The 13,594-nt window shown below is 43.2% G+C and overlaps 1 protein-coding gene across 12 annotated transcripts in view; it reads right to left on the bottom strand.

Moving 5' to 3' along the window:
- IGSF5 (immunoglobulin superfamily member 5) overlaps window positions 1-13,594 on the bottom strand; it is a 189,666-nt gene that overhangs the window by 150,175 nt on the left and 25,897 nt on the right. For 7 of the 12 annotated variants that reach the window (XM_082458859.1, XM_082458857.1, XM_082458856.1 and 4 more), the window contains 4 exons: window positions 12,020-12,157; window positions 9,219-9,243; window positions 5,459-5,660; window positions 3,972-4,045 (listed from right to left, as the gene is read on the bottom strand). In XM_082458859.1, the coding sequence (XP_082314985.1) occupies window positions 3,972-4,045; window positions 5,459-5,660; window positions 9,219-9,243; window positions 12,020-12,157 (439 nt within the window). The remainder of the gene's footprint in view (window positions 1-3,971; window positions 4,046-5,458; window positions 5,661-9,218; window positions 9,244-12,019; window positions 12,158-13,594) is intronic. The other 5 variants (XM_082458861.1, XM_082458862.1, XM_082458863.1 and 2 more) reach the window with 3 other exon arrangements.

Below are 13,594 nucleotides of genomic sequence, written 5' to 3'. Positions count from 1 at the left end.
TGGGGCCAAGAGCCTGGGCATCCCAAAGGCCACAGCAATGAGTCCCCTAAGCACCCCAGGCCCTTCGGGTTTCCCCTTTCTTGGATCATGTTTGAACGAGAGAGCCTTGAAGAAAACCCGAAGTGACCAAGATTACAAAGGAGCAAAATGGCAGTTTGACCTGGAATCATGTAACTTTCTTCAGGGATCCAAAACAAAATGTTGCATACTCGTCTATGTTGGTCAAATAGTATTTTTTGTCATGATTGCCCTGTGATGATCAGTCTATATGCACACAGGCTCCTGGTGTCGCCCTGTTGGTGACACACAATGCTGGGCATTGAGAACATTCTCCGCTGGAAGGAATTACTGTGTAAAGAATGCCCAGAATGCTGTGCCAGTCTGTGTGTAGTCAATGGCCGTCCACTACGTAAGACCTCCTGAGATGCAGAGGGCAAACAAGACACCAGCCGAGCAGAAGAGAAGACAGCGTGGAGAGAACACACACACGTGGACTTGTGAGTTGTTGTGCTTGCCAAAGCCAAGATGGCCCTGCTCTGAGTGAGACCTGTTGACCCAGAGCAGGAGCCTTAGCTGCTGTCATGCACACCCTGTCTCCACCCACAGGACTTGCATCCGACCCAGCCAGCTCCACAGTGATGGAGCCTGGGCTGTGCTTTTGCTGCAGGCTGACTCACAGCTTGAGATCTCTCGGTTTAACTGACAGGTTTTTTGGGACCTGAGCCTAGCGCAGATTTTCTGCAAAGCTGTGTCATCTGTAGTCAACCACCCTGAACTCTAACAAGCCAGCTTCTCGGGCCTCGCACCTGCTCTGGGCCCCTGAGACCCACGTGGGTCTCACTGGGCACCTGCTCTGGGTCCCTGAGGCCCACGTGGGTCTCACTGGGCACCTGCTCTGGGCCCCTGAGGCCCACGTGGGCCTCACTGGGCACCTGCTCTGGGCCCCTGAGACCCATGTGGGTCTCACTGGTCACCTGCTCTGGGCCCCTGAGGCCCACGTGGGTGGCCACACCCCACAGCAGCAAGGACGGCAAAGTGGACAAAATGAGTCACACAGAGACCCGCGGAGAGGAAGGCAGGATGAAAGGACAAAGGACGGGGTCTGAATATCTCTCAGCTGCCTGTCCTGGGCCCTCCAGGGAGCAAAGCTCATTGCACATGGAGAAAGGTTATGAGGAAAGGAAGGACAGATTGCACTGTCCTTGCTCCGTGTCCTAAGGAGTTCTGAGGAAAGTCCGCATGAGCCTGCACAGCAGGGGACGTGGCCACACAGACCAGGCTGGGCTGCAGGCCTGGCCTTGGCAAGTTCTAAAGGAACCTCTGGCTAAGGGTCGCCTGGACCTGCTTCTACAGGCTATGGCTTGACCACCTGGTGGCTCTTCTGTGGCCAGATGATCCCATGCAGGACTATGTCCTCTTTGGAATAAGGACACAGAAGGGACCTACTGAAGGCCCAGCCCTTTCCTCTACTGACCATCTTGTTCCCTCCCTCCTTTTTTTTTTTAATTGAAGTATAGTTGATTTACAATGTCGTGTTAGTTTCAGGTGTACGGCAAAGTGATTCAGTTACATATATTGGGTTGGCCAAAAAGTTCGTTCGGGTTTTTCCATAAACTGGTACAGAAAACCCGAATGAACTTTTTGGCCACGCCCAATGTATATATATTCAGAGTCTTTTCCCTCATAGTTATTACAAAATATTGAGTAGAGTTCCCTGTGCTATACAGTAGGACATTGTTGTTTATCTATTTTATATATAGTAGTGCGTACCTGTTAATCCAAAACTCCTAATTTATCTCTCCTCCCCCTTTCCCCTTTGGGAACCATAATTTTGTTTTCTATGTCTGTGGGTCTATTTCTGTTTTGTAAATAAGTTCATTTGTATCACTTTTTTAGATTCCACACAGAAGTGATATTATATGATATTTGTCTGCTCCCTTCCTCCTTTAAGTGCCTCACGGGAAGCATAGCTCACAGTACATCTCATGTTCAGGTTCTTCAGATGGACATCCAGGACACAGTGCCTGGGCCCACACCAGCAAGTCACCCTTTGCTTAATGACCAAAGATGGGCCTCTTCATAAACGTGCTTGTCCAAGTTCCCTCGCTTAGAAAAATCCAGCTATTTAAAAACCCTTTGTCAGTTTCTAGCTCAGGAAAAAAAAGTTCATCTTTCTTTCATCCTCTTTGTTCCTTAAGGACCCTGGTGCTCTGGCCAAGATGCCCTGCTTCCCCAGTAGCCTTACATACACTTCAAGAAACACAAATATGTGAGTTACCAGCCCCCAGGGCCCAGCACCTCAATGGCCACTGTTCTTTTTCCACCAATAGATTATTTAACTGGTTACATGTTTAGGTAGCAGAAACTTCTTAAATTTCTCTCCCTGTATATTTTCAAAACAACACTTCAAGCTTAAGAGCATCCATTCAGAGCTCCAAACGTCAGCCTCCATTCTTGTATCCAAATGCATCTAGACTTCCCCTTTCTCCTCATTTCTATCAAGGGGAATCAACTGACATGACCCTCTTCTGTATCTCCTCCCCACCTGCCCCATCCTCCACTGCAGACCTGAGCATTGTGGCTTGTCAGGTGGAAAGACACACAACAGAAAAAGGTAACCACAGAAAGGCCACGGAAGTAAAGATTGGCTTAAGTGTGTCCTTGGGGTGACCATGCTTGGCGCTGGGGGAGAGAGAGCCACTTCATCAGACTACATTCCCCACTCAGGTCCAGTCGTGGGGTCTTGACAGGAAACATCCTTCACAGCCCGGCGATTACTCCCTTTCACCCACCATCTCTTAGTCAAGAGACCAGCCCTTCGAAGGGGAAACAGTTGCATCTCTACAGCCAAAAGATATATGTGCCCAAGAGAGCAGCCTTGATGGGAAGAATTTTACGTCTCTATTTTCCTGCCACCCAGCCTGAGGAAGTAGCTTGAACTCGTACCGGGGGCTCACAATTTGTCACGTAGGCCCATCTGCTTTTGTGAAGACCCCTCATACGTCTTCCCGCCTGGCTACCTTGGTTGCCGCTGATAGCATCATTTCGTTCCGCCCGATACATGGCTGAGCATCAATCAAAACTCCCCTTCCCCCCAAAGGCCGGGGAGGCACACTTCACTGGCAAGCTGTATGTATGGAGCTGAATCCCGACTGCAGGAAGGAATATTACAGCCTGGAGCTGCCTGGAAACTCAAGTGAACATCTACGCCAGGAAGGAAACATGGGGCTGCGAAGGCACACGCTCAGCAGTAGCGCCTCAGGCCAGTAGCAACTCCAAGGCGGAACAAAGACAAGGCCACCTGATCCAGCGAACTGCCGGAAACCCAATCTGTGAGTCTGGCTTTCCCAAAAGCTAAATGGGGAAAACACCCACTGGGGATATTATGGCAGAATCGCATCCAAGTACTTCTCCTTTGAAAATGCACAGGCCAGAAAATGGTCCTGATTATATACACGTTTGTTTAATATGATTTTTGGATATAGAGAATCATATTTTCTGCATATGAACTCTAATTCATTCATGAGTGACAACCAATGCTAACTCAGTGTTGGAAAATGAATGTACTGTGTCCTCACGGTTCCTAATGGATGGTTTTCTTTATGTGTAACGTCCCTTGGAAGGGAGGTGCCCATCAAAAGTTGCCTAGCAACCAGGAACACCTGCGATCGTGCCTCTGCCTGGAGCCCCAGACTCACACATCCATCTGCACGCCCCATACCTCTGTGTGGACGTCTAACAGATACCTCAAGATTACCAGCCCCCAATTAAACTTCTGCTCTTTCCCCCAAAAACCCACTACAAAGAGATACTACGTGTTCCAGCCCCATTCCTCCATGCTGTCCCGTTGACTTGGAGGTGAGCAAAGGCCACGTTTGTCCATCATGAATGTAATGTAATCACCTACCACGGGGGAAGGGTTTTTAAGTAGCAAAAAAAAAGTCCAAAAGGGAGAGGAAGGTCTGAGTCACCTGATGCGGTTGCCTACTGCCACGTTGTTCTGGAACACTGGATTCAGAGGACTTTGCAGGGAGAGAAGCAGTCTCTGCAACAGAAAAACGATTTTAGCGTCACAAGTGACCAAAACCACACTACCTATTCTAACAATTCCAATCCATAAAGAAATACCTTTGCTTTTAAGTAGTACCCCTGGCATCAATAATCTGTAACCACAAACGGGTATTTTTTAAGTTTACATATTTTTAGAACTTTGTCTTTCTAATGAAATTTAAAACGTAGCAAAAGGACTCAAAATCGATTCCTTTCTTGACACGTTAGTCTCATCCAGAGACAAGATGAATCCATAGCTTTAACCGCTCATGGAGGGAAATAAACACAGGGGAAAAAAAGGAGCCAGAGAGGTTCAGTTTGGGCCGTGATTTTGGTCAAGCTACTTGATTAATCATATAAAATATTAATGAATAAATATTCTATCACAGGAAATTCTGCAAGAGGCTTTGATCAGATTATCAAAGGAAACTGTCTATGCTTTGTGGAATTCTTTTAAATCTGAAGCATACAATTTGGAATGTACATAGGAGACAGCCACGGAAAAATGGAAATTATGGGGTTGCCAAGAATAGAGTCCCAATCTCAGTGAACAAAAGTTTTCTAGCCTCTCAGCAAGAATCAATTAACCAAACATCTATCTCTGGAATTTGTTTTGTCGGCAACTTGTGAGGGCCAGTCTCCCCCCCCAACCTCTAAGGGGTAATTTGCACCATCTCTCTTTCTCTCAACTGCTTTCAAAAGGATCTTGGTTCAGATACTACCCTTGCCCCTCACTAGTGACAGTGGTTTCAGAGACACCCCCCGTTATGACTGTCAGATTGAAGAGGAAAAGATTTCTTGCAGAATTGCAGATTTAATTGAAGTTTTGGGGCCGTTACCCTCAATGTATTCAAATGCCTCCTCACACACTTTAAGGTAGAAGCATTTTTTTAAAAAGAGAGAAAACAGGGCTTCCCTGGTGGCGCAGTGGTTGAGAACCTGCCTGCCAATGCAGGGGACACGGGTTCGAGCCCTGGTCTGGGAAGATCCCACATGCCGCGGAGCAACTGGACCCGTGAGCCACAACTACTGAGCCTGCGCATCTGGAGCCTGTGCCCCGCAACAAGAGAGGCCGCGATAGTGAGAGGCCCGCGCACTGCGATGAAGAGTGGCCCCCGCTTGCCGCAACTAGAGAAAGCCCTCGCACAGAAACGAAGACCCAACACAGCCAAAAATATAAATTATTTAATTAATTAATTAATTAATTTTTTAAAAAGTATATTATTAAAAAAATGAGAGAAAACATTGAGAAAAAAATTATTTTTAAAAAACTCTTAGATTTCCACCTCGATTTCTTTTAAACTTTAGACAAATAGGTGGGTTTTGACTGTTATCTTCTCCTAGAATATTTCTAGTTCTGGAATGTCTCCTTCTTCTAAAAATTACTCCCCAAATAATGACCGCCAACCGCTAAGGCAGCCGCCTTCAGAAGCCGGTGTTTGATAGGCCAGCCTCTCTCCCGACACTTTCCCTTCCAGATCTTTCCGCTGCACCCGCCCGGCCGCTCACTTGTGGTTCTCGGCTCATCTGAACTGTAGCCATAGTTTTCATTTCCGCTTTTTAACTTTGTCCCAGAAGTGTCTTTGTTTGTCTTCATATTTGCAGATTTCCTAGAATTAGACCATTTGAAAAAGCCAAATGTTAATCAGCAACAGATGCTCGGGTCTCACTACTCCACCCAGAGCATTCACACACGGTGAGCTCACCACGAGGCCGAAGCTCGGGCACTGGCCTCTGGAGGGTGGCTAGCCACGGGATATACCCTCACAGCCACCAGCACGGCTGTGTGGATGGCCTGTGTCTCGCACCCTCCCCTTATGGGGAGAAATGGAACTTTATCATGATAGGCCCATAGACTCCAGTCCCCAGGTGGTTGGTACTCAACTCTCAGACACCAGTGACCAAATAAAGCAGGGCTGGCCAGCTATGACCCACAGGCCAAATCCAGCTCCCTGTCTGTTTTTTTAAATAAAGTTTTACTGGAACCCGTCTGCTTCCATATTGTCTATGGCTGCTTTCCTGTTACAGCAGCAGGGTTGAGTAGTTGTGACAGAGAGCATGTGGTCCACAAAACCCCAAAGATTTACCGTCTGGCCCTTGATAGAAGAAGTATGCCAGCCTCTGAAATAAAGCAAAAATTGGTGCAGCTTCCCAGGGGAAAGAAGTTTGGCAATGGATACCCAAAGATTTTTAAATATTTATGCTTAACCACTAAGAACTGATTATAATAAGCAAGGGAAATATGCAAGGGTATGTGCAAAGATTTATCTGAAAGAATGTTCATTCATGAGCTATTTATACTAGCAAAAGTGCAAACACAGGTGCCCAGCCATAGGTAGGGAACTAGTAAAATAAATGACAATGCATCTCTAAAATGGAATTCCATGCCACCTGTAAAAATTATTACAGGTGAGAACTCTCATACACTGCTGGTAGAAGTGTAAACTGCTACACCTACTTTGAAAATTGTATGGTAACATCATCTAAAGCTGAACATATACCTGCCCTATGACCCAGCTTGCACTAATAGATTATACCCAACAGAATGCAAAACAGGAATGAGGACTGGTACACATGTCACCAAAAGACACACACGAGATCGCTTAGTGCAGTAATGTTCATCATGGTCCCAAATGCCCTTTAGTGTAAAATGGAAAAATCAACTGCCTATATGCCCCTTACTTGGTATTATATAGTAATAAACCACTGACATCTACGTTCAATAACATGATCGATCCCACAGCCTGAAGTTCAAGAAGGCAGACATATCACGTGACTTCATTTATATCAAGTTTATACAACTCTAACTTCTGGGGATGTGGGGTTAGATGTCAGAAGACATGACCTTTGAGGAAGAGGCAGCAGATGATTTCATGGAAGCCCGAGTAGGGGTTGGGGTCCTGGGGGTGTCCTAGTTCTGCGTCAGCAGTCCAGGTCCAGGTGCATATGCGTTATGAAAATTAATCAAGCTATGTACTCATGATTTGTGTACTTTTCTATACTTATATTTTAATAAAAAACTTTATTAAGCAAATGAAACAAAAACATTGTAGGCAAGTATTTGTCAACAGAAATAATCTTCAGAATAGTGTCAAGTGAGGAGAAACAGATATTAAATGATGTTTATTATGATCCAAATTTCACAAAACATATACGTGTGTGTATCTTGGTGAACACACATGTGTGTAAATATATACGTACTTAGGTAACAGTTACTTCTGGGCAATAGAATTAGGGGTGATTTTAAAACCATTTCTTATAAACTATCTTTACTTAAGATTTTTTTTCTAAAATAAGCATGCATTGATCCTACAGGAAAAATATATATACGAAATATATATACATGTTCTTTTAATGCAGTAGAAATCTGTGAGCAGCTAGCATTAGCACTGTTGACCCAGTGGGAGGGGAAGCAGGTGCAACACGGGGGCTCCAGTGAGCTGCCCCATTTTTCTTCCCTGGGCCCAATGCACTTGGATCTAAGGGTGAGAGCTGCACACGGACAAGAGCTCAGGCCCTGAGCAAGGTCAGCTGGTTCACATTCGGACCCTTCCATTCTCTGGACAGGAGATACTGAGTACATTACTTAACCTCCCTATACCCCTCAGCTTCTTCATCTGCAAAATGGAAAAATAGCCTCATAAAATCATTGGGAGAATTAAGGAAGATCACCTCCACCAAGTGTAAAATAGCCTGACACGCATGCTAGGCACTCATGCTAGCTCTTACTGTCACTTTTGTCATGATTATTATTGCCATCGTTATTGTTGTTCTCTACCCATTGCCTTGAATAGCTGTTGATCACTGTAGTACGTTTTGAAATCACCTAAGATCCCAGAGAATAGAATTGACATTACACAGTCAATAATGACGAACAGAAGAATTCAGACCGCCACCCTGCTGGTGATAGCAACTGAGAGAAATTCCAGTATCATTACAGAGGTCAGTTTTCCTTCCTCTCCTCTTGCCCCAAGTCAGGCCCCAAAGGAGGTGTATTTTCAGATTGCTGCTTTGTGGCACCCTCAGAGAGAGCGAACCACATTATCACCAGGGAGCGACTGGGGTCGAGGGAAAACGGATGGTATCTGTTACATGATGATTACATACATCGTCCTTCACCACATGTAGCCAGAAGATATTTTAAATCACAGCATTTCACATATTAAAATTATCTAATAAAATACTGAAATTAGACGGGGTTTTAACACCCCCAACAAAATCACCACTGTCTAAAAATCCTTCCCCTGAGTGTATTTATAATTATGTAAATATTGCAGACATTGAAACTGGTTTTAGTAAGTGCTTGACATAGTTACCTTAAAAGTGTTTGCAGGGCTTCCCTGGTGGTGCAGCGGTTGAGAATCCGCCTGCCAATGCAGGGGACACGGGTTCCATCCCTGGTCTGGGAAGAGCCCACATGCCGCGGAGCAACTAGGCCCGTGAGCCACAACTACTGAGCCTGCTCATCTGGAGCCTGTGCTCCGCAACAAGAGAGGCCGCGATAGTGAGAGGCCCGCGCACCGCGATGAAGAGTGGCCCCCGCTCGCCGCAACTAGAGGAAGCCCTCGCACAGAAACGAAGACCCAACACAGCCATAAATAAATAAAATTTAAAAAAAAAAAGTGTTTACAGTTACTTCTGGACAGCCGTGAGAATGGCAGGAATTTCTCTGTCCCTCCGCCCTGAATAGTGAGCTGTGAACACTCCTAATCTGTCTGCCTGGTCAGTTTCATTGCCTTAACCACCCAGCTGGTCTCACAGCCCCTACCACCCCAGAAATTCCAGCAGGACCTCTGCCTGGTTCTTTGACATCCTTGAAATGGCCCTCACATCTCTAGCCTTGACTCAAAGCAGGAGGGCCAACAGTCACAGTACAGAGTGTCCTCTTGTGGAAAGAGTTGCGAATGCCAGACACCAACTAAAATTCCACTCCACTTTCCTAAGTGAGCAAGTCGAACTTAGGCAGTAGGAACCCACCTATTTTATTCTGCAATTAATGTTGCCCTATGAGTTTGTGATTGGCATACGTGTTTTTCAGAGTTGTCCATTTTTAGTACCTAATTTTGAGTAACATAATCCTAAAATCCCACAGCTCTGTGTGTCTGTGTTGGTTGGTTTTCATTTGTTTTTTATTTTCAGAAAATTGATGTGATCTCAAACTTACTTACCTTATTTCACTTTGATAACTAGATTCTGCAAAAAAAAAAAAGGAAGAAAATCACATTAGCAAAATCGGGATAGTTATTCTGAAAATAAAATCTCATATATTTTTATAGGTCCCCTGATTTTAAATACTCACATTACTGAGTGTTTGTGATCCAATAGATATTAAGCTTCCCAACAGTGAACTATCAAATGGCTTCCAAGCTTAAGGAAAGTAGAACTCGCTATTCACTATCATAAATATAAGTATTTGTGATACTTGGGTACCTGAAATATAGTAGGTGCCCAGTAAGTACTTAGTGAGTACTGAATCTAATTTCTGAGGTTATAAAGACTCTACTGTTCACCATGAAGAGATGCTCTGTGTTCCCAGTCTGTGCTGTCAATCATTCAGTACTTACCTGTTCAGGCACCATGCCAGTGCTATGCAAGGTGTTATTTCATCTAATCGTCACAACAACCCAAGAGGTAGGTGTTAGCATTATCATATTTTTAACAAACTAGATACTATTACAAGAGTATAATCATGTCTTTAACAGATAAGGAATTTCATTGCCTCGGCACTATATTTCTTTTGTTCTGAAATACTTTTTCAATCAATATGTACCAATGTTATCAATTCATACAGTTGTGTCCATGCCCCAAAAGCTCTCATTAAATTGCTAATGTTTTTAATCAATGAATTCTTGGACTGGAGGGACTCTAGCATTTCACAATGGGGAGTAACAGAGCCCACACAGCAGCCCCCGTCCATCTGGCACTAAAGCCAGTGTGCTTTGCACTTTTGCCATCCCATCTAGGGCTCCTATGCATCAAGCTTTATCAAGATCAAAAAAATATTCATTTTCCTTATTTTCTGGATAATGTTCTCACTTATTTGCAGTTCTGACAACATCCACTGATTCACAGCTCATATTGAACCTCAGAAGCAATCTTCTTTGAATTGAAGGGGAGAGATTATCTAGTGTCCCTCTGGTAATAGAGGAATGTCGCTAGTGTTCCTGTGAAGCTTCGATCCCAAAGCCTCCAGGCCACGTTGAGTGGGGTCCTCAGCTGTCCTCAGTCAGTCTCCAGTAAACCAGGCAGAGTACTGAGAATTCTCCAGGCACCAACAAAGCAGAGCACCAGAAAATACTCTTTAAAACACTTGCTATTTAATATTTTTAAGCATGGAAATAATTATCATGGGACAATCCAAGTCTTCGCTGGATCCTATACATTTATGTCAAGGTGAAGTGTAGCGTCCATTGTGAATCAACTTTTCAAAGTTAAATGAAGGATAAAATCTAGGACAGATCATGATCACATAAACTTTTATTATGTTAATATACTTAATTCTCATAACCAATCTATAGGATAATACTTATCCCCATTTTGTAAATGAGGAAGCTGAGAATCAGAGAATCTCCCTGGTGCACATCCTGTGTGGCCACAAACCTTCTTAGTAGGCTGGTGTGGGACAGACAAAAGCCTAAGAGATGCAGAAGTCCAAATAAACAGAATGTTCTCCAAATATGCCACAATAGCTAATGTCAGAAATAATAATCTGAAGGCAATGAACAATCCTAGTCAGTTCTAAATTAAAATTTAAGTTATTCATAGTTTTCATTAAAATCCAGTGTTTTTTTTTGAGTAACGCATCTGTGGCATACAGGGTAACTCCTAGGTAAAAACAAATTCCCATCAAATATGGGTCAACAGGTATTTACTACTCCTCACTTCTGTTTCCTAAAGAATAAAGGTATAGCACAGAATTAATTCCCCAAGGACAAACCAAACCCATGCAGGAGCTAAGGCTAGACAATTAGCCTAGTTAAGGCTGGACCATGAACTTCTCATGGAATATCTCACTAAGAGAACTATTCTGAGTAAAAGAGTTAGGTAACATGGTGCCTGGCAGACACACAAAAAGTGCTCATCGAATGGCAGTTAGTGTTAATAAAATTAAAAGTGCAATTAAACTGACATGTAGCTAAACATCAAAACTCTAACTTTAAGAAAATTAATTTCATATTCGAATTTAAATTTTGAATATTAAATATTTAATTTAAATATTCAGTAGGAGTATGTGGAGGTTTCATGAGAGAAAGAAAGACAAAGTTGGACACACACACTCAACACTTGGAAAGTTCTGAGCTGTCCATATGACAAAGTCCCTGTGATTTCTGAAATCACAAACTAACTCCAGAATAAGCCCACCCTAATATTAATAAGCCCATCCCTATGTTGGCCTGCTCCCAAACAAGGCCACTCCTTCATATATCTTGGAGTATCTCAAAAGACTTCATTTAGAAGACATGTGTAACTATTTTTATTTATTTTATTTGTACTATATTTGTTAACAGAAGACCGTGTTTTTCTTTCTACCACTACACCAATATTCACCTACAAAAGGAGACTCGGAATTCTACAAAATAGAAAATAATCTTTTGATGTGTTCAGATAGGTGGGTATTATTCTAGAAAAAACATAGCATCTAAATGACAGATTGCGACAGCCTTATATCCTTGGCAGTAAACACAAAACTCAAATAGTCAGTGTCTTTGGTGAGAAAGGCACCGCCTCTTGACCTTCTCAAAGTGTGAAGATCTGCCTTCCTTGGGGGTGGTTGACTCAGGCCCCAGAGGAATGGCTTCCTTCCTTGAGAAAGTCCTTTCCCTCTCTATGAATGGCATGCATTTCCTTTCAAGGACTCTAAAAGCCAATATATCTTTTGAAAGAGCCGATGAGCTAATGAACTGCAAATGCCTGTACCAAAAGTTCAAAAATATATATAAATCTGTACGAACAACAACAACAAAATTACCTTCTTTCTCTCTCCTGGAGACACAGCAGCAGAACATTATAACCAGAACAATGATCACGATCAAAAGCAATGACAATGATACTGCAAGTAGAGCTATGGCCCAGGCAGGCAATGATGTACCTGGTTTATCAATACTGTCTATAAGGTAGAAAGAAGAAAAAAATATAATTTAGTGATGCTTGCCACTGTCAAGGGTATGTAATCACTGATTCCGCCACACTATAAATTAGATTATGTTTTCCAACAATGTTGTAACTATTCAATCTGCTACAGCCAGATGTCAAAGGCCAAGTTCCCTTCGGTGTGCTTAAATATTCAATGCTCTACAGTATTTTCCATTACAGTGTTTATTGCTGCCAATAAATACCAGCCTAGTAACACAGTCCAAGCATTCTCTGGTTAACCCCTCTAAAATTCCTGAGAGGTGAATAAGCTGGGCTGGGCCACAACTCCCTGAGGTTGGAACAGTGGTTTCCATGCTCTGACATCCTTTACTTATTCAAGAAATGCTTATTGACTGGATATAAGCCCAGGAGTGGGATTGCTGAATCAAAACTCTAATTTGAAAAGATACATGCACCTTTATGTTCATAGCAGCACTATGAACAATAGCCAAGACGTGGAAACAACCTAAATGTCCATCAACAGATGAATGGATAAAGAAGATGTGGTACATATACACAATGGAATATTACTCAGCCATAAGAAAGAATGAAATAATGCCATTTACAGCAACAAGGATCGACCTAGAGATTATCATACTAAGTGAAGTAAGTCAGACAGAGAAAGACAAATATATGATATCACTTACATGTGGAATCTAAAAAAATGATACAAATGAACTTATTTACAAAACGGAAACAGACTCACAGACTTAGAAAACAAACTTATGGTTACCAAAAGGGAAAGGGGATGGGGGAGAGATAAATTGGAGTTTGGGATTAGCAGATACAAACCATTACGTATAGAATGGATAAACAACAAGGTCCTACTGTATAGCACAGGGAACTATATATTCAATATCCTGTCATAAACTGTAATGGAAAAGAATATATATATGTATAACCGAATCACTGTGCTGTACCGCAGAAATTAACACAACATTGTAGATCAACTATACTTCAATAAAATAATTTTTTTAAAAAAGAAGTACTTATTGAGCAGCTACTTCTGGACAAGACTGGAAGGGTGACCTTGGTTCTCATTTCCATGTCCCCACCCACGGAGAGTCAAAAGCCCAGAGGAAATCAGAGCAAACTGAGGAAGAGTCACTCCCAAAGGAACCTAGTGCAAGTCTCCACCCCAGTGCCACCCACACCTCACCTGCAATTCGCTTCTCTTCTAGTAATTGCCCCTCACATGGCTCTCTGGGAGCCACCTTCCTTAGTGTCTACTTTGCCCTCTTGTTCTATCCAGTAGTCATGGAGGTGGGAGAGAGGAAGGATCAGGTGGGGCAAGGCAAGCAGAAAAAAAAAGGAGCCGGGATATCGCTTGCTGCTTATTTTGTTCAAATCTGTACAGAGATTAACGGACGTATAACTGAAACTCTCACCTACTCTCACCTGTTTCAAGCTA

This window comes from Balaenoptera physalus (assembly GCF_965194825.1).
Source record: "Balaenoptera physalus genome assembly, chromosome: 4".
In the NCBI taxonomy this organism is placed as follows: domain Eukaryota; kingdom Metazoa; phylum Chordata; class Mammalia; order Artiodactyla; family Balaenopteridae; genus Balaenoptera; species Balaenoptera physalus.
The sequence above is the reverse complement of the archived record's forward strand: the minus strand, read 5'-3'. Positions and strand labels throughout refer to the sequence as shown.